Source organism: Babjeviella inositovora, assembly GCF_001661335.1.
Source record: "Babjeviella inositovora NRRL Y-12698 unplaced genomic scaffold BABINscaffold_10, whole genome shotgun sequence".
Lineage (NCBI taxonomy): Eukaryota > Fungi > Ascomycota > Pichiomycetes > Serinales > Babjeviella > Babjeviella inositovora.
The window spans coordinates 579,051-598,164 of record NW_017566847.1 but is presented as its reverse complement, the minus strand read 5'-3'; the positions used below and the strand labels follow the sequence as shown (position 1 = coordinate 598,164).

General features: G+C 50.2%; 11 protein-coding genes across 11 annotated transcripts in view; 4 read left to right on the top strand and 7 right to left on the bottom strand.

Moving 5' to 3' along the window:
• The window catches only part of BABINDRAFT_39553 (uncharacterized protein), a gene marked incomplete at both ends in the record, with an annotated part of 8,365 nt that extends 8,224 nt beyond the window's left edge, over nt 1-141 (top strand). The window contains one exon of the mRNA XM_019131932.1: nt 10-141. Within this exon, the coding sequence (XP_018983944.1) occupies nt 10-141 (132 nt within the window). The remainder of the gene's footprint in view (nt 1-9) is intronic.
• BABINDRAFT_181216 (aminopeptidase) lies at nt 40-2,283 on the top strand (the record flags this gene model as incomplete). The annotated part of the gene is made up of 2 exons (XM_019131146.1): nt 40-57; nt 594-2,283. 2 exons carry the CDS (start codon nt 40-42, stop codon nt 2,043-2,045), a joined length of 1,470 nt encoding a protein of 489 aa, XP_018983943.1. The 3' UTR covers nt 2,046-2,283.
• Nucleotides 2,284-2,510: 227 nt separating this feature from the next.
• Nucleotides 2,511-3,845, bottom strand: BABINDRAFT_9374 (uncharacterized protein; the record flags this gene model as incomplete). Its single annotated transcript, XM_019132953.1, has 1 exon — nt 2,511-3,845. The coding sequence occupies one exon, from the start codon at nt 3,843-3,845 to the stop codon at nt 2,511-2,513; it is 1,335 nt and encodes a 444-aa protein (XP_018983942.1).
• Nucleotides 3,846-4,513: 668 nt separating this feature from the next.
• On the bottom strand, nt 4,514-6,373 carry BABINDRAFT_39356 (uncharacterized protein; the record flags this gene model as incomplete). The annotated part of the gene is made up of 1 exon (XM_019131923.1): nt 4,514-6,373. One exon carries the CDS (start codon nt 6,371-6,373, stop codon nt 4,514-4,516), a length of 1,860 nt encoding a protein of 619 aa, XP_018983941.1.
• Nucleotides 6,374-6,890: 517 nt separating this feature from the next.
• BABINDRAFT_162810 (uncharacterized protein) lies at nt 6,891-8,180 on the bottom strand. Its single transcript, XM_019129552.1, has one exon. The coding sequence runs from the start codon at nt 7,988-7,990 to the stop codon at nt 7,214-7,216; it is 777 nt and encodes a 258-aa protein (XP_018983940.1). The 5' UTR covers nt 7,991-8,180; the 3' UTR covers nt 6,891-7,213.
• Nucleotides 8,181-8,528: 348 nt separating this feature from the next.
• Nucleotides 8,529-9,185, top strand: BABINDRAFT_23475 (uncharacterized protein; the record flags this gene model as incomplete). Its single annotated transcript, XM_019131310.1, has 1 exon — nt 8,529-9,185. A coding segment is annotated over one exon (657 nt), but the record flags the coding sequence as incomplete, so codon positions are not given.
• Nucleotides 9,186-10,841: 1,656 nt separating this feature from the next.
• Nucleotides 10,842-11,301, bottom strand: BABINDRAFT_39663 (RidA family protein; the record flags this gene model as incomplete). Its single annotated transcript, XM_019131937.1, has 2 exons — nt 10,842-10,926; nt 10,976-11,301. 2 exons carry the CDS (start codon nt 11,299-11,301, stop codon nt 10,842-10,844), a joined length of 411 nt encoding a protein of 136 aa, XP_018983938.1.
• Nucleotides 11,302-11,671: 370 nt separating this feature from the next.
• BABINDRAFT_162808 (RidA family protein) lies at nt 11,672-12,236 on the bottom strand. The gene has a single exon (XM_019129551.1). The coding sequence runs from the start codon at nt 12,140-12,142 to the stop codon at nt 11,816-11,818; it is 327 nt and encodes a 108-aa protein (XP_018983937.1). The 5' UTR covers nt 12,143-12,236; the 3' UTR covers nt 11,672-11,815.
• A 360-nt stretch (nt 12,237-12,596) lies between these two features.
• Nucleotides 12,597-13,391, bottom strand: HEM4 (uroporphyrinogen-III synthase; the record flags this gene model as incomplete). The annotated part of the gene is made up of 1 exon (XM_019130581.1): nt 12,597-13,391. One exon carries the CDS (start codon nt 13,389-13,391, stop codon nt 12,597-12,599), a length of 795 nt encoding a protein of 264 aa, XP_018983936.1.
• Nucleotides 13,392-14,015: 624 nt separating this feature from the next.
• PUF3 (mRNA-binding protein) lies at nt 14,016-16,208 on the bottom strand (the record flags this gene model as incomplete). Its single annotated transcript, XM_019130878.1, has 2 exons — nt 14,016-15,267; nt 15,439-16,208. The coding sequence occupies 2 exons, from the start codon at nt 16,206-16,208 to the stop codon at nt 14,016-14,018; spliced, it is 2,022 nt and encodes a 673-aa protein (XP_018983935.1).
• Nucleotides 16,209-17,098: 890 nt separating this feature from the next.
• On the top strand, nt 17,099-18,614 carry BABINDRAFT_162806 (uncharacterized protein). Its single transcript, XM_019129550.1, has 2 exons — nt 17,099-17,660; nt 17,684-18,614. The coding sequence occupies exons 1-2, from the start codon at nt 17,532-17,534 to the stop codon at nt 18,569-18,571; spliced, it is 1,017 nt and encodes a 338-aa protein (XP_018983934.1). The 5' UTR covers nt 17,099-17,531; the 3' UTR covers nt 18,572-18,614.
• The last annotated feature ends 500 nt before the right edge of the window (nt 18,615-19,114 follow it).

Below are 19,114 nucleotides of genomic sequence, written 5' to 3'. Positions count from 1 at the left end.
TGGCCACAGTACCAGAACACCAATGCTCTTGCCAACAACATGATGTATATCAATGCCGTGGGTATTTCCACCGGGAAGGATAACTACAGACAGGCAGCAATGAGTTTCCTCAACACTAACTACCAAAACATTTTAATGTAAACTCTGTTGAGTCCCACCTTTCTGACAGATAATAGATGACACGTTTTTACTGTTTATAGTTATATATCCATCGCTTAGTAACAGCCTGAATATACATGAAGCAGGCATCACTGCTCTGATACAGCCCATTTTGTCATACAGAGGAGTTGTGGTGTATTAGGTAGCCGTTGACACCATTAGCTAAAATGGAATATCACTCAAGAGATATCTGCCGACGATGTCTACAGACGGCGCCTTTGCTCATTCCATCGTACCCTAGTACTTTTAATTTCCTCTTAGGCTTCCTGCACACACTGAAAAAGCACAAGAACTACGGCCAGCCATTTTCGCTTTCTCCTCTCTAAACTCTGAACACAATGCTTTTCCGAGGTTGTTTAACAAGACAGACACTAAAACATTTCTCAGGTCGTTCTCTCCAGTTCACACGCAACTCCGTGGATCCGTGTACCCAGCCCAGAGAAGCCCCGCCGTTCACCGCGGGCCAACCGTTGTATGAAACGCGTCCGCATGTGGTTCAGGCGGGTAATATAACCCCCGGGATTTCGGCGCTAGAGTACTATGAGCGCCGCCTCCGGCTAATGGCCAACTTCCCAGCTCGGAGTGTTGCGGTGGTGGCCGGAAACCAGGTAAAGTACGCGTCGGGGAGCGTTTTCTACCAGTTCCAGCAGAACACGGACCTTTTCTACCTCACGGGGTGGAACGAGCCGGACTCTGTGGCACTTTTGGAGAAAATCAATGAGCAGGATGTGGTTTTACACATGCTCGTGCCGCCAAAGGACACGTTTGCGGAGCAGTGGGAGGGATATCGCACCGGAGTGGAGAACGTCCAGGAGTTGTTTAACGCTGACGAATCGGCTTCGATCCACGAATTACCGGCTTACATGCGCCATGTGGTGGAGCGCAACGACTACGTCTACTTCGACCATGTCGGCGAACCCCGCAAGGCGACCCCGGCGAGCGCGTTTCGCGGGATGTTTGGCAATAAGGCGCAGGGGCTCGCGGGTGCCGACACAATGCACCGGATTCTCGCAGAGATGCCGGTGACGAAAACACACCGTGCATTGAAGCCACACATCGAGAACATGCGTGCGGTCAAGTCCGACGCGGAGGTTGCGGTGATGCGTGCTGCGGGGCGCATCTCGGGACGCGCGTACAACCAGGCGTACGCGCAGCGCTTCAAGACGGAGCGTGTTTTGAACTCGTTTTTGCAGCACCGGTTCATTGCCGGTGGCTGTGAAAAGGCTGCGTACATCCCAGTAGTTGCGGGTGGGCCGAACGCGTTGTGCATCCACTACACCATCAACAACGACGTGTTGCGTACGGACGAGATGGTGCTCGTGGACGCAGGTGGCGCTCTCGGCGGCTACTGTGCCGACATCTCGCGCACGTGGCCGAATGCGGGGAAGTTTTCAGAACCGCAGGCCGAGCTCTACCAGGCGGTTCTCAGTGTGCAGAAGCAGTGCATCGCCATGTGTACGACTCGCGAAAATGTCTCGCTCAACCAACTCCACGCCGCGAGCATGCGCTTGATGAGCCGCGAGTTGCTGCGTCTCGCGGGCTTCGAGGACCTCACCGAGCGCTCCACCCAGGAGCTTTACCCGCACAGCATCGGTCATAACTTGGGGCTCGACTTGCACGACATTCCCGGTTTTGGTGGCTCCACCAAGTTGCAAAAGAACCAGGTTATCACCATTGAGCCGGGGGTGTACATCCCCGATGATGACCGCTTTCCCGCACGTTTCCGTGGCATCGGAATCAGGATCGAAGATGATATCGCTGTGGGTGAGGATACGTACACGAATTTGACCGTAGAGGCTGCTAAGGAGATTGTGGATATCGAGAGTATTGCCGAGAACGGTGTGACGACCCCGTACGAAGACGAGGTGGTTGATGCGTTTAGTTAGAAAGGTTTGTATATAAAGGATGGTAGACCGAGAAGATGTAGGTTGAACTGAGGGTTTAAACTGAGGGTTTGAACCGAGAATTTGAAAAATTTGAAGAATTTGAACTTTGACGTTTAGGTAAAGTTTAATGTTCTAACCTAATAACTTATCCCTGCATCCGGGACTTGGCTAAATGTGAACCATCAAACTTGTACGTTAATCGTCACTTTTAACCACTAGATGTTCGTCAATATACGGTGACCCTACATAGATGGAGACCTAACTTGAATCTTGAACGGAAAAACTGCAACTGTACGTATAAACATAGATTTTAGGAGGCTTTATAATCATAGATTTTAGAAGACTGTATTGCACGCAGAAGCTAATATTAACAATGAGTGCGAATAACGGTTCAGAACATACAAACGACGTCATACCCATGCCTTGCAATAAACCAAGACTTTCAAATAACTCACAACCTTCCCATTATTCAACAAAGTTGCGGACAACAAAGTTACTCACCACACTGGATGTCGTGGCAACGTCAAGCGAAAAGAGAAGATGGTCCATGGCCTGGCCATTGTCACTTTCCGCCTCCTCCTCATATAGCACATACGAGTCATCCAATGGATTGTACTTGAACCGCAAGTCAAGAACCACTACCAAGTCAGAAACGGCTTCGCGGACATCCAAGGGCGCCACGCCCAACTTTTTTGCCAAATGCCCCACGTTGACGGACCGCACGGCGGACAAGTACCCCAAGATCTGTTTCTGCAACACAATCGTCTTGATCTGGTCCCAGTTGCTTGACAAGAACAAGTCTGTGTCAACCACGTCTTTAAAGTCGGAGGACCCCATCAAGTCATTCAACCTGGCGTAGCTATTTGTAGTCAAGAGTTCATCAACGAAGCGGCGGAAGACTGGCGGCGTGTGATCCACAAGCTCCTCCAACGCACCCGAAACGGCGCTTCGTTCCTTTGGGTCCACGTCTTCGCTGGTGCCGAAGAATGCATCGGTAAACTCTCGGGTGGAAGATACCAAGTAGAGCGAAAGAAACACAATGATCACCATGGTCGGGACATTAACTAGCTGATTAAAGTTTACACTAAACAACACCAGAAGCAGCTTGGGGTCCAAGACCAACGCTGTAAACTCGCTGACAACTACATCGTAGTTTTTTTCGAGAAAATTCCCGAGCAACGTGTACCACTTTACTCGGTAAAATGCGTCGGTTTCAGCCTCCGAGGCCGTGGCGAGGTTTCGGTGAATGTCGTTTCGCTTCAGGTGCGTGGAAATGAGGTACGGAACGTTTTTCGGTTCAAACATAAGACACAACCAGTGGGCCTCGATATGTCTGTGTGTCGACATGTCCGCATGCGGCAAATGCCCCGCGCTTACGAGCGTGTTCGACGCTTGCAGTGTTTCGTGCGCGATGGCTTGCATTACTGCCAACTTCTCAATGGTTGCCCTGATCGCTGCCTCCTCAGCGTCTTCGGCTGCGCTGTCAGGGGCGCCCAATGGCGCCTTTTCCACGTAGACTTCGATTTCCAGCAACAAGCGCAACGATTCAACGTCGAAGGAGCGATACAAATCTCGGAGAAGTGTCTCTGAGAGCACTTGGGGGCTCGATTGCGTCACGTATTCAACCAAGTCCTTAGCAAAAGGCGCCACCGAGCTGTATTCTTGCATCATATGTAGCGCCGTCGTCGCCGCCTGGACCCGTGTGTTGTGTGACTGGGACCTGAGGAAGATATGGTGCAATCGTTCGATCACAAAAGGCCCGGAAAAGGCATCGAGGTAGGTGTCGAGATTGAAAGTCATAGTACGGAAGGGAAGAGAGGCGCGAAGGCTGAGAGAAGGTAAGGTTGTACTTGTGGAGTAGTGTGGGGGGTAAATGGGTATGGACACGAAAATGTGTCGACTATGGGCAGTTGTAAAATTGGCGTCAAACTCGCATATTTTGGCATACCTTTCGGGAGCTCAAAAAAGGCATCGCCTTAAAAAGTCAAGCCAATCTAGGTAGATGATGCTTGTGGGATAACATGGCTGAAGGTTAAAATTAAATGTTTCAAAGGAAAGCTGATTGTGCGTGTTTGGACCTTGGGTAGATGCAACAAAGTATTTTGTTAGCAGACACTACACCCAACCGTAAAACCTATACATAATTACAAGCCAGACTAGAAGGAGCTACAACGGACCTCGAGTTTAAACGGAGTCAAAATTGAAAATAGAAACCACCGTTCAGCAATCTTCTTGATCCCAAACTTTTTTCCCTTAAATCTCTCTAGCCATTCATTTCCCTCGCGTCGAATTCCGCTCTTCTTCCATTAATGCTCTTTAAGCCAAGTTATTTTATCGCTGCTAATACAGCACGTTGCTCGCCTCATAACAATTGAACGTTTTGGGACACTCTTGATCACATTTCCCACGTCTTACGCACTATGTACAACATCTATTATTCAGGTGCTCTTTGCGTCGTATCTCGCCGCTTACTCCTGAGAATCCTCCTCCAACGCCTTATCCACATCCAACTTGAAATTCTCACCATCCTCGACAATAATTCCCTGTTCTCTCAATCTGTCAAACATGTCCTGTGGAACCCAGCCCTTGGTGGCCGCAAACGGAGTGCCAACAATCTCCTCCTGGAATGCCTGTAACGCGGCAGCATGAGCCTCAACCTCCTCCGAAGAAAACTTGACTGGGAACTCATCGCTGTTTACCAACTTGTTCTGCGCGTACATGTCCCAGATCTGCTCCAACTGGATCATCGCGGCCTCCACGTACAAGTACTCTTGGTCACCCTTTCTATCGACCGCCTGGACGTATGGCGACCTCAATAACTTGACCGGCGGCGCGACCGAGCTGATCAAGTGTTTGGCACGCTCATTCAAACCGGCCTCCCACAAGTGTTGGTTTCTGGTGCGGTGGTACATGAAGTCGTACTGCTGCTGTTCGGCCTCGTCCAACTGGGCGTAGTTTTCGACGTCAGCCTCCAAGTCGTAGATCTTTGGACCCTCGTAGATGATAAACTGTGGATTGTTCTGCAAGATGAATGGCTTGATGGAGACATTTTCAAAATCGACAAAGTACGGGGTAGTGGTCTCGCCGGTAGGCTTCATAATCACGTTCATTGGGTCGAGGTCTGGGTGGGAAAAGCGCGGCTTGAACAAGTCCTGGACGTTTGGAATAGCCGGCGAAGCAGTGTTGAACAACTGCGGTGCCATGGCCCCGAGCTTGGTGTAGGTATCGACCATTCTGGCCAATCTTTCGGTGTCCTCGACCTTGTTGGCAGAATCGGCGTTGGAGAGCCCGATTCTGGTTCTCAAGGACTCCAACTCAAGATCAGAAACCGACTTGACGAGCTCTAACGGCTTACTCTTGTCCCATGGGCCGAGCAAGCCCTCCAACTGCGAACTCGTCATGTGGCCCCGGTCTTTCGAGTAGGCTCTTTCGACGGTAGGCCCGACCTTCCATCTGTCGGCCAAGGCCGTGTCGGTTTCGCCTTCGTAGGCAGCATCCTTCTGCAAGTCAACACTGACATCATCCTTAAAATACAAGGAACCGAACTTGGAGAAGTCTACGGACAAAAGCTTGGCCTGGAACTCAGACAACGGATCGACCACCTTCTTCAAGATCTCCTTGCCCTCGCCGGCATCCGCATCGCTCACTAATGGCGCCCATTGTTTCATCAACAAGTCACCTGGAAGGTATTCCATCAAGATGTACGGGGTCTGCAATGGGTTGGAGGCATCGGCACCGTAGGAGAACACCTTTGGCACGTTGAGCCCGAGCTTGAGGTCGAGAAAGTCCAAGGTGGCAACCTCAGACTTGATCTTCATGGCGGTAGCAAAGTCTGTGTCCAATGGGTACGGGATTCTCAACACAAAGTCACGCCCGTTGCTGGCAGTGACCTTGTAGATGCGGTGGTGTTTGCCCTCGTGGACCGAGGCCATAGACTGGACCTGCATCCCGGCATCGGACTTGGTGCCAATCAAGGCTTCGGTTAAGTTGTGGGTCAAGGTGACGGAGTTGTCAAGGTTCTTCAATGGCGGGAGCACCTTGGCGCCAGTAGTGGCGGCGCTGTAGAGGCCGTTGACGACAGCAGTGGTGCCCTCAATGGAGAAACGGGTTACACGCTTCTGCTTCTGCGCTTTGTCGTCCTGCAACCACGAGCCCCATGTGTAGCGGAAGAAGGCGTCGCGCTGGGGGTCGTTCTCCTCGGTCAAGCGCGTGAAGTGTTCCTTTGGCTTTGACGGAATGGATGATTGGAGTCTAAGCCCGAAGGTCTTGAAGGTGAGGGACCGCGCGGTTGCCACAGTCTTGGCAGATAATCTAGCAGCTCTCAACATGGGAAAATTATTTGGTTGGGTAGGGCGAGGAGGTATGAGGAGAAGTTTGGATTCGTTTTGATATGCAGTGACGAAAATTTCGTTACCCGGATATCCGAAACGGAGAGGCTGAGATCGTGATTAAAGATTGAGCCGAGAACTTGAATTAACTCCCACCTAGATCTACAGCTGGTATCGGAAAGATAGTGGAATTTAAAGTTAATCGTATAATTCCAACTTTTACCAATATATACCGAGGAGGTGCATCGAAGTAATGTTTTGGATGCCATGCTAGATTTTAAGGCAATAGTTGGGTGCATCCTTAGGACAGACCATAACTGCCGGGTACTGGGGTGGAGTAAGCAGGATTTTGATGTCCGCCGTACCAATGATACCTCTAAAGAGTTTCAATTTAGCGAACTCTTCCTCCGAAAAAAGAGCTTTAAGAGTCCCCAAGGCATTGTGAACAAGCTTATTGTTGGGGGGGGGGGGGGGGGATCAATAAAATCCTTCAGGGAAATATAATACTAATATTCCGTTGGGAGCGTTCCAGTAAACATATAATACGAGTGATAACAATATTCGGGTGGATTTCAAGAGGTCAAGAAACAGTATGTTTGGATAGACACCTTCAAAGTATTTAGATAACCTGGGCATATTCAAGGGTCTAGATGGCCCAGGGGAAGCTCCCTCACGCGGCATATCTCTACACCTATGCATTTCTTCATAACTCATTAAACATCAGAATAACAAAAATGGCAAAGGAACCGCACAAACCACCACATACGAAACCTTTCCAGTGATACAGCCACAACTTCCGGTCGGTGAAAAGGGATCCACACCGTGCGTACCACAAATTTCCTACGTATTGACATTACTTCTCTTGCTCTGTAACAAATCCCTGTCACGATTTAACGCGGCTCCCGGCTTTTCATCGCTCCAGCTGAAACCATCCGGACCAAATCTCTGGGATTGACTTGACAGTTCCGAATCAAGGTCGTCAAACGTCAACGACTTTATAGACTTTACCGAGTCAGAGAAATCGTCAATGTATAAGTTTGATCTAGAGAGCGCCAACCGATGGTTCGGAACAGTGCCAGTGACATTGGTGGCGTTGGTCGTGTATGTTTGGTTGGGGTTGAACAGAAGGTTGCTGACAGAGGAAGCGAGCGACGAGGCAAGATACGGGGGTGGGACAAAGTGACCCTGGACCCGGCCACCCTCGATCCCATCCTTATTTGCCACCATCGATATGCTAGAGGTGACCGAACCTCTGCTAGAGGGGCGAGAAGGGATGTTACTGAGTTTAGACGCGATCGGGTCAGAGGCCGAGAAACTCTCGATTAAGGGAGACGGCAGAACCAAGTGTAAATGGGTCTCCCCATACGCCGGTTCTTCTGTGACCGACGGCGTGGCGGTGGAGATTCCCTGCTGATACTCTGTATCAGAAGAGGCGATGGAAGCATTGGTGGAGCTGATGAGGTTGGGTTCAGCCAAGTCCAGGTGCAACCGCGTGAACTGCTTGGAGGACTGGAGGAGGTTGTATGCGGTTAACTTGTCTGGTTTGTGGGACAACTCATCCAACGTTGTCCCTTTGGTTTCGTCGGCACCTGGAAGGTTTGCAAGCTCTAACGGCATGGTAAATGGCATACGGATCCGAAGTTAGGGTTGAAAATACTGCACCAGATCGCGAGGAATAAAGGAAGAGAGATATCTGTAATTGGCGACGGAGATGGCTGATTATACCACCCGTTAAATTTCACGAAATTGGACGCCTTTAGTTCTGTGGTCCGTGAAAAAGCACTAGGCGCATGAGGTGATGAACTGGAGTATTGCGCGAGAGTAGCAACAATTCTAATGCATAAAAACGTCCTAGTCAGCCTCCAACATACATGGGGATGACGTATGCATGTGGACTAAGGGGCCTATGTTAAGGATCGATCTCTGGCTTGACTGCCGCATGGGGAGCCTTACCCGATTTGGTAGGTGTACAGTATTTCGCATATGCCAGACTTGTGCGATGCTACTTTTCGAATGTTGCACTGTACATGACACTGTCAAAACAGGTCAGCAAAAGTCACCAAAATGATTCGATGCCACCTTCTCCCATGCCTCTATTTATTTCAGTACCCGTTTCAATTCTCCCTTCTTCTTGTACATTTCATTCTCCGTATACACCGTAATGACAAGCAGCTCAAAACTTGACCCAATTCCCGAACCCAAGACCCTCACAAAAGCCGAGTCGATGAAGCTTGTGCACCACTTATTGGTGATGTCGCTTGGGTGTATTGCCTATCTCCGTGACTTTTTTGCCGAAGATAATTTCGTCGTTCGCCGGCTCATCCCTGAAAGGCTCCTTGAACACGAGACAAACCTCTACACCAGTAGCAAGTCCGGGTTGAAAGTGACGACGTTAGTGAAAGGAATTTCCAAGGAGGCGGACAAGTTCTTGGACTGGCTCGACCACGGGGTACTTTGTTGTTTGAAGAGTGGCTTTTTGAAGGGCCTCAGCTTGGGGATCTTCACCGACCCCCAGCGTCCTGAAAAGCTTGTCGAGTGCTACGTGTTTTCTTTCGCCTACGACGAGAACGGATATGCTGGAATTAGGGTTGGGTCTGACGCAGAAGACAGGGTGGCACCTGTATCCACGGTTCTAGAAGCGCGAGATACTTTCCAGCAGTTGATGCGCCGTTTTATTATCTTGACCCAGTCGCTTGACCTGTTGCCTTCCAAGAAATACCTCTCCATGAGATTGATCTACAGCGATTCATGTCCTTCTGATTTCCAACCCCATCTTTTTAGAGACTGTACTTTCGATACACCAGCCACGGTAACGCTTCCAGAGTCAGTGCTACAGAGACAGCGAGATGCTCAGACGGACCCATCGTGTGTGGCCCAAGGCGTTGGGAGTCTCAGCACCCCGCACCATTCTGTCAGCGTAAGCGTGTTATCTCTTCCAAAGCTTCATAGCCACCAGGGAAATTTCGAGACTTTCCGTGAAATCAATCCTTTTGAGTATACGACCAACGAGAGCCCAAGGGTGGCAAACTCTTCAACGACCCCCGAGGCGGTGGCTGACTCCAAGTCCGGGACTTTTCGCAGCCTAAAGTCTCAAACTTCCGCCAACCAGGTTTCCCAGGTTTCGAGGGAGTTGAGAACCCACTTAGGCACGCGAATGGTTCGTGGAAAGCTATCACTATCCAGCACGAGAGAGTCTCAGATGGAAACTCAGATTAGGGAGACCCAGACGCAGGTGAAACAGAGTCTTGAAGTGGACTGCGAGTGCCGCAGCAAAGAGATCAACGAAGGGTTCTCGCGTCTTATTTGTTGTTCGTCGTGCCAAAAACACGTCCACCTTGTGTGCTACAACATCCAGCGAAATATGAGGTACGACAAAATTTGCTCTTTGGAGAGAACGTTTGTTTGTTATCTGTGTCTTGCCCGAAACCAGTACCATCACCCACAGTTCCCCGAACATGTTTTCACCGTGTTAAATCTAAGAAAGACATTGGCTATTTTTGGAAGCACGCTTCTTTTGCCAAAGTCAATGTCAGAGTTCAGCAGCACGCTTGCACTCACGCCTGAGGACGATTTTGATGAATCTCGAATCAGCAGGTTTGAAATAAGCATTCTCAACATGTTGCTTCACCTTGAAATGCTTATTTTGGGGAACGAGATACCCCCCGAACAGCAGATGAGATCCACCTACTTTCAGCTCGATAAGGGCGCTTTAATGTTTTGGTCTGGCCACTCAAAAACGGTTGTCTATGGAAAGAACGAGTCATTTCCAATGGTGTATAAAACATATTTATACAAACAGCGTGAACTAAGGAAACAGATTCTCAGTGATACTTTGATCTTCCACCCAGATGCTTCCTTTTTTGAAATGTGGGGGGTGTTGAGCCTGGACGAGTCGACGGACACTAGCTCGATCCCAGTCAGGCCTATCGCTAAGAACGTACACCAGGAACACTATAGTGATGCGTTTGAACACTTGACCCAGAATGCGCTCCCTCTCCCCACGATGGATGGGACTTCGTTTCACGATACATACTTAACTGACCAGGAAACTGATACTCCGGTAAGCGACCCCATCGAGTGTTCGATGATGTCTGCTAATGGAACCACAGCGACTGAGATATCCTACGAGTTTCAAAGAGGCACCCAGCCTATTGTGTCTAGGAACAAGCACGGCCGAGAAAACGGCCCCGTAATCATTGTGGTTTCTGACGACAGTGACGAAGAGGGTTATGGATATTCGGAGGACATCCGCAGACAAACAAGGGCCATGAAGAAGGCAAGAAATTCGCAACTTTACTGATCGGTAAGATGCTTTACCGGAGAAGCTCGAGGTATCTCGCCGACCGAGGCTACACGGTGAGTGGAGTGTCCAATGATAGACTTAGATAGCTATAAACACAGTTTGAAAATACACCCCAAAATAGGAGTAACTGAAAATAATAAGCTTAGTCCACGGCATTCCAGAAGCCTAAAACTTGGCCTTGATGCTCTTTGGCTCGTACTCTGCAATACACTCGATCTCCACCTTGATGGAGGGATTTGGGAAAGCAACACTAAATTCAGGTTAGTAAACGGTAAGACAGCTCATCTGAGGATACTTACACAATACAAGATCTGGCCGGGGCGCCTGGGAAGTACTTGGTGTAGACCTTGTTCACGGCCGGACCGTAGGATGGGTGGCCGACAAACAACAAGACCTTGAGGATCTTGCTGGCAGAGGAGCCGGAAACTTCGAGCACCTTCAAGAGATTTTGGAAGGCAAGCTCGGCCTGGGAGGTGATATCCTCGGGAATCTTGTCGGTCGCGGGATCGGCGCCGATCGCACCAGAGGTGAAGATTAAATTGGAACCGTTGGTGGTCAACACCGCCGGGCTGAGCACGGACAATGGCATGGATTGGATCGCTTCCCAAGTAAGATTCTTGACCATTGTGAAGATACGGGGTTGTGGAGTGAGGGTGCTGGATGGTTGAAAGCCAAATTGCCTTTTCAGCCCCCTTGTATATGCGGGGAGGGTAAGAAAAAGAAAAGCTGAAGCGAGCCCTGACATTGCTCTCATCCACAGTGAGAGGTTTTCCGGCTAGATTCTCTGACTTGCCGATTACAAAAAAACAAGAATTCTAGTGAATTACTATCCGTTTAAGCTATACTGTTTGAGGGTTTTGTACACCAAAGACTTTATTATTCAGCTGCGTCCTATAAAGCCTACGTGCGACCAAAAAATGTCCCGCTTACAACCCATGCTACAGTGATCCTTATAAACGTGCATTGGACTTTGGATGCATCGTGCGCTCAAAGGACAAGTCCCTGGTGATTACAACTTCGCCTTGACGGCCTTCGGATCGTACTCGGCGATGCACTCCAACTCAACCTTCACGGCTGGGTTTGGGAAAGCAACACTAAAGTCAGGTTAGTAAACGGTAAGACAGCTTATCTGAGGATACTTACACGATACAAGATCTACCCGGGGAGCCTGGGAAATACTTGGCGTAGACTTCATTAACAGCCCCGGCATAGCCCGGGTGGCTAACGAACAACAAGACCTTGAGGATCTTGCTGGCAGAGGAGCCGGAAACTTCAAGCACCTTCAAGAGATTTTGGCAGGCAAGCTCGGTCTGTTTGGTGACATCGTCTGGAATCTCACCCGCTGCGTCAGTCCCAAGCGCGCCGGACGTGAAGACCAAGTTGGAGCCGTTGGTGGTCAAGACGGCTGGGCTCAATAAGGCATTGCCCTTGGATTGGATAGCTTCCCAAGTAGTGTTCTGGACCATTTCGGGTGTGCAGAAATGGAGTGGTATAGTGTTAAGAAAAGCCTTTCACGGAGGAAACGTAAATCAGAGGTTGGCCTGCGGATTTCGCCTGTCGTACACCGCGCTTAAAAATGCGGAGGCATGAAAAAAAGAAACCCGGCCGGTGCTCCGAAATTACCATATGTACATTGGAGATATAAAGTGCCATCTCCACGTAGAGAGGGTGACAAACATGTGTAGAGGCTTCAATAGCGGTAAAGTTTGATATAACCTGGGTTTAGGCTATCAGTACCTTGCAAACCAGTTGGATATTTTTTTAGTCTACTCAAAGAACGGTAAATGAAGTCTGTCCTCTGTCTAGATCTGTATTTCCCAATAATTCTAGGCGTTTGCATCAGAGTTTGTCATTTTACAAGACTCGAATAATAGAGTATCTATGAGGAGTATGAGAATCTATATTAGTTATGGTTATATGCTATTGGGTTCTATATGAGTCAAGCGACTTGACCAAGGCGCTGGCATGGGGTTTGGGAGCCACGATGTGTGGCGGGAGGCCCTTTTCCACAAGATAGTCCTCAGTGGTGGGTCCAATGGAGGCGAGTCTCACGTTTGTTGGCAAGGCGATGTTGGTCAAATACTCCACGATGTACTCTGTACCCTGAGGGCTGAAGAAGATGATCCAGTGCGTGGTTTCTCCTTCGGTGATATGTTCCGAGTAGGCCGCCTGGAAGTTCCTCACAATGTCGGCTCGGGGAATGGTCTTGTAGATGACGCGTTCCAAAACATTGAATCCGCTGGCAGCCAACTTTCGCGGGATAATGTCCTTTCTGATCTCCCCCGTGAAGAAGACAATCTTCCCCGCTCCGCCTCGGTAGATTTCATGGTCTATGATGATGTCAGACAAGACAGAGCCGTTTCCCGCATCGATCCCGCCTAACACACGGCTAAACCCAGCAGCTTTTAAGATGCTAGACGTCGCAGGGCCCACTGTGAACGCTGGTTTGTCGAGGATCGTGGTCTTGGCAGCGGTATTCGGTATGAGGTCCATGCATTCGTTCAAGCACTCAACCGCCCTCTGTGAAGTAATTATGAAGGAAGCAGCCAGGGCGAACACATCGCTGAGAAGGAACTCCACGATCAGACGCTTTTCCAAGTGGATGTGCTCCAACAACGGGATGAAGTGCGGCGTGTAGCCAGCCTCGAGGAACTGGGCCTCGTAGGGGTCACTCGGCGTGGTTTTGTTCTTAAGAAGGAGGACATTAGAGGGCATGATGACTAATACAGGAGATTTGAGCGGTGGAAATAAGGGGTAAGTCCAAGAATTTAAGCACTCCGGGACCGAGGTGCGACATGCCACGAAAAGTCACGAGGAAAAGCTTGCATGCCAGGCAGGGTCGATCTGAAATTCCACCCATCTGATAGCTTCGGATTTTACACGGTTTACGCCCGGCACATCCAGATGGTGGATTTTACCAATCATATATTTCACTCAGATGTCTGATTGGTTTAGACCGTTACGTCTAGCCACTTATCCAAGTATTATTTTAGTAGCCCCGCAGCAAAGCCCGAGGGCTAGGATTAAGCCGGTAGATAGTGGCTACCGGCTCGTCTAGAACCCCAGGCCTTTTCTTCGGCTCCCAGCGGTTGCTTTACTAACTATACCGCAGTTGCCGGTTACTTGCCTTGATTAAAAGAGATCGCGCACCCGGTAGCTTCCCATCTCAGTCCCTAGCCCTTTATTTTCTACGCCAGGTTAATTACAAGACTTTTACAGAAATATATATATGAAGAAAAAAATCACGGTGGCCCACAATCTGATAATAACACAACTCATAGAAAACGACAGAATCTACTTCGGGCCTAGATACCCTAAAACTCCTTTAGGCCAAGGCAGTTAATCCTCATCTGACACAACAGTCGTTTCAGCCAACAAAATCAACTTCTCGATCGACGCAAGATGCTTACCAAACGACGACTTTGATATCTGCTTCAAGTACAACTTAATCTTGGCGATCAACAACTTTTTCTTGTCGCCACGGGTGACCTCGACCAATTTCTGCACCACATAATTCGCAAACTGGTCCTTCATCATCAACGCCAAGGCGGAGTTTGGCTCGATGATGTCGGTGTTGGTGATATCATTGTTGTTGCGCAATACCTCGACGAGAATAGCGCTCCGCTGCTGGGCGTCGCCGTAGACAATGCACTTTTCCACGACATTCGACGCAAATTTGTGCTTTGACAAGTTGACAACCGCGCTGTTGACCACCAGGAAGATCTCCTGGCGGCGCTGCTCATCGCCCTTCTCCAAGATGTGCTGAATCACGTAGTTCCCGTACTGGTCCTGGATCAAGTAAAAGGTGAACTTGTGCAACTCCGCAAGGATCGCCTCCTGGTCCTCAGGCCCGGAGAACTCCAACAAGCGCTGGATCACGCGGCACCCATACGGATGGGTGGAGAGGTGGTAGATTTGTCCCTTGACGGACGCGAGGATGAAGCTCACCTTGTGGAACGGCCTCACGGCCTCGATCGACTTCTGGATCACGTGGTTCCCGTTCTGGTCCTTGATGAGCTGGATCACGCGGTCCTTGAACTCCTCCATGATGCGGTACTGGTTGTTCGCATCCACAAACTCAATCGCCTTCTGCACCACACGGCACCCGTACATCTGCAACGAGAGCGCGATAAAGTTGCCCCACATGATGCTCAACAAGACAGACTTCTGGAGGTCGTCGCCGAATTCAAAGTACTTCTGGATGACATAATTGCCAAACACATCCGTCATAAGCTCATACGCAATCTCGCGGATCTCGTTGAAAATAACCTCCTTGTCCTCGGCAGAGGTGCTCGCGGCGCTCAAGAGCTGCTGGATAAAGCGCGACCCGTGCTGGTCCTTGGAGAACTCGATTCCGTGGCCATAGATATCCTTGAGCGAAAACTTGTCCAACGGGCTGTCACAGTTGCGGATCTCCTCGAGGAGCGGCGACCTGTAGATGTTACTAGGCCCGGCCTTTTCCTTCTCCTTCTCCTGGCGGCGGCGCCCTCGCTTGCCAGTGCTAGGCGCAACAAACTCTTCCTTCTTTGGCGGCGAGGCTGGAGGCTGCGGCCCGCCGTACATGAACTGCGGTTGGAACATCCCGTACTGGCTGAAGGAGGGGAACATAAATGGCGATGAGTTTTGCATGTTACGGTTCAACAAGTTGTTCAAGTATCCACCTGGGCGGCCCGTGTCTGGAGAGACGGAAACCGGGGTGGGAGCTGGAACTGGCTCTGGTGCTGGCGGAGAACTTTCGCCTTTGAAAGCGCCTGGCACAAACAGCTGTGGGTCGCCTCCTGACATGAACGGCTGGGGGTCGCCTCCTGGCATGAACGGCTGGGGGTCTGGCCCGAACAGCTGGTTCATAAACGGATATGGCGGATACATCTGGGGGAATACCTGCTGCGGCTCGAAGGACGGGAAGAAGGATGTAGCGTTGGCTGGGTTCCATATGTTTTTGGCCTCCTCCTGGCTGTTCATGTCCATCGACACCGAATTGTGCTCGGAGTAGCTATCGATCTTTTCGCTGATCGACTGATGTCTAACACCGGTGTAGTTCATGTTCAACGAGTCGGACACCGGCGAGTGCATCTCTGGGAGCTCGCCCGAGGCGTTGAGGTAGATGGAGGACGAGTTAGGCGACGCAAGGAACTGCTTGTTGTCGCTGTCACGTATCGGCTTGGCGCGGCCGCCGGAACCGATCGAGAGGGTGCCCATGCTGTTGAGTAACTCGACCTCCTTGGTGGCTTCGCTGACGTTTGCGAAGCGCTCCAAGAAGCTACTCTTGGCACCCACCTTGGTTCCAGCACTGCCAATGGACCCGGGAGCCACCGGCATGTGGTGGTTGGGCACGCCCGCAGAGATGGACGCGGTGGCAAAGCCCAGAAACCCATTGTTCGGCGGGTTGTAGGCCGTGCCCAACGGCGCGGAGATCGCAGATAACGTACCACGCTTCACCCCGAACGGGCTGCGGGTGAAAATGTCATCTTCATCGTTCTGCGAGTAGCTGGAGAAGCGTCTGCCCTCGAGCTTACCCGAGGGGACGACCATGCTCACAGACGAATCAGCGCCAAAGACCGAGCGAAACTTTGGCGATGGCGGAGGGTTGGACCAAATGGAAGAGATTTCTTCAGGCATGAGTCAAACAAGGTGATCAGAGACAAAGGTTGGGTGGTAGGCAATGGGTACGTGGACGGCACAAATGTGGCAAGATAGACGTTGTGGATGACCAGGCTGAATTAGTTGCAACAGTTGTCAAAGGATTTGTCGAGGGATCGTCAAAGAGGCTGTCGATGGACTAACAAAGGGGTTGGTGGCGGCTGGTCGGTAGTCTCAAGTATATACAAGGAGAGACGAGGATATGTACAAAGGCACCAGCGTTCTTAGAGGTTGTGATATGTACAAGGTAGGTCTGGTAGGACTGAGAAGACAAACGGGACAAAGACGTAACGGATTCTGTTCAAATGGAGTCGGTTTGTAATCTAAAATATCCCCGGTGGCTAAAAAGCGCAAAACAGAACGAAACCCAGAGCGAGTCGCACGAAACACATAGTGCAGGAAAAATTTAGGTTTTGACGAAGGCGGCCTGTGGCCGTTACGTAAGCATGATGGAGATTGGACCTCCCGTGTCAGCCCGGAGGCTGCCCGATTGGGTGTGCGGCGTCTTAAACGTTAATCGTCTGGGCTACAGAGATAATCAAGATTTAACACTACTCGGAATCTGGCTTTTGGGTCGTGAAATTATCGTTTGCCAATCGCCGCCCACGGATAAATGATAAAGCCTGACAGATTGACGGGGCAGGTGTATAAAAAGGCCTGGGCTGGGTTCTTGGTTGCGCTCTGCATATCCTTTGCAGATCCTCGTCGTAAAACGCTCTTCTGGCGGGTGGTGTGCGAGCCAGTTGGCCATTGTGGACTGGTATCTACACAAGAAATGTGGAAGGCATGGAATACGGGGTTACCACCATTATTCTACTGGCGCTGTCTCATTCCCGTTAAAGTGTATCCATTGGCCTACTGGCTAATTGGTTTAATTTATTATCTTTGGCCACCATTTTCACTTTTGGCCTTTCCCTGCCACTATCAAGTGGCTTTGATTGACCATTAGTTTGTGATTTCTCTCGTGACATCAGCTTGTAATGTTTAGCTCTGCACTGTGGCTCGCACTTTGCCCCAGTGGCTGGTTCTGTGGCGCAGCAAATCAGCCTGCCCTACAGGACGGAAAATAATTCAGTATCGGCTACAGGCTTAACAACAGTAGAGCAATATCCACAGCACTCAAATAACCATAATCGCCCATGTCCGCGCCCAAACCCATCGGGAAGGAGTCCCTCAACAAGGTTATGAAGTTGTTGTACCTCTCGACGGCTGCCGATGTGCAAAGCCAGACCCAACGCCTTGCCAACGAAATTCGGAGGTCCCACCTCCAAGACCGGCTTGAAAGTATCGGGGAGCCCACATCCAACTTCACTCTCCAAAAAATTCCCTCTGTCACGACCCACGGTTTGCTTGAAGCGACCCATAAGTTGAAGAGCATCACCGCGGCACCGCAACACATCCCATACACCGTTGGCCAGCCCCAATCGCACATCCTCCACTTTAGATCCAAAAACTCGCTCCTCACAAAGGTGGACTTTATCAACTTGCTCCCCAGCGTGGAGCAGTCCATATACAACACTGCAGAGTTACCCAACCAGAGATTGGAATTTGAGGTTGTGAAGGCACGGAAACCAGAGACCTTGCTTTTCGACAACGGCTACTATCTCATTTTCCCTTCCTACGAACAGGCTTGTGTCTTCTGGAGTGAGACGTTTGGGAAGCAGTTGAGTGGAAAGGAGTTTCGGTTGGTATTTGCAAGTCTCAGCGAACACTACCAGTGCATCCATTCCGAGACCTTGGGGGAGGTTCTGCCCGTTCTCCAGAGCTATTTGCCTGAATTACCGGCTTACTTCAGTCACAGCGAATGGGAGACTGGCTACCACCCCCAGGCGCCAAGGCTTGTCGTCAAGCGAACCCAGTGTGCGTTGGTGCGCAATCTTCCGTTCCACGTCACGGCAGACTCGATCAGAAACACTCTCTGGGACTACGACTTCTACAACACTCCGCGATCCCTTCAATCGCTATTGAAGGGCGAAAAATTAACCATGGAGCCCACCCAGCACATCTTCCAGCACCGAAAGTCCAACTCCAACATCTGGTTGTTGCGTTTCGCAAACCACAGCAATGCCACACGGTTTGTGCGCTCATTCAACGGAACCCAGTGGTATGCGAACAACAATATCGCCTTAAACAATTTCTTCAAGCTCAGCGGTAAGCGTGTTTCGGAAACAGGCGAAAGCGTCACTGAGGAGTATGCTACGGAGCATGATGAGGGCAAGTACACAGAGCCTTTGTTGTGCGAAATCCTTGATTAATGGGTCTTGTATATATGGGGTAATGAAAGAAACTTTCAGATACGTAAGAGTGTAACGGAGGTCATGAGTAAGCAGGTTGGCCGTCATGATACATTCCTTGTAGACCTTTAAGCGCCGAAAGCTTTCTTATTTCTGGTACCTCTTGATTATCCCGCCCTGAACTGAATGGTCTCTTACCGCACTCTTCAGCGGTTGAGAGACCTCGGGAGAACGACATAAAAGCGTGAGCTGTTCGCACTTAGGATCAGATGTTAGAACCTGGAGCACATGCATCATGCACGAGTTTTTTTGGGTAACCAACTAGAGAATTACCGGTTTTAGCGGGTCTTCGATTCCATCCCCAATTGGTCCCCAACTTTAGACTAGCGATGATGTATTAGAATCAGTGCCAAGTGATTGTTGAGTTATGTGCGTGCTTTCTCACGAGGCAGCGTTTAATCTCTTCACCGAGTGCTCCATATTCATAACCTTCGGTCATAGAGCCAAGACTCCCCACATAAAGTGTAGTATATCTACATGGGTTACGAGATAACCGGGCATGAT

Excerpts from the sequence above, each read along its gene's own strand:
- BABINDRAFT_162806 (XM_019129550.1), top strand. The coding sequence starts at position 17,532 with ATGTGCAAAGCCAGACCCAACGCCTTGCCAACGAAATTCGGAGGTCCC.
- BABINDRAFT_162810 (XM_019129552.1), bottom strand. The coding sequence starts at position 7,990 with ATGCCGTTAGAGCTTGCAAACCTTCCAGGTGCCGACGAAACCAAAGGG.
- BABINDRAFT_162808 (XM_019129551.1), bottom strand. The coding sequence starts at position 12,142 with ATGGTCCAGAACACTACTTGGGAAGCTATCCAATCCAAGGGCAATGCC.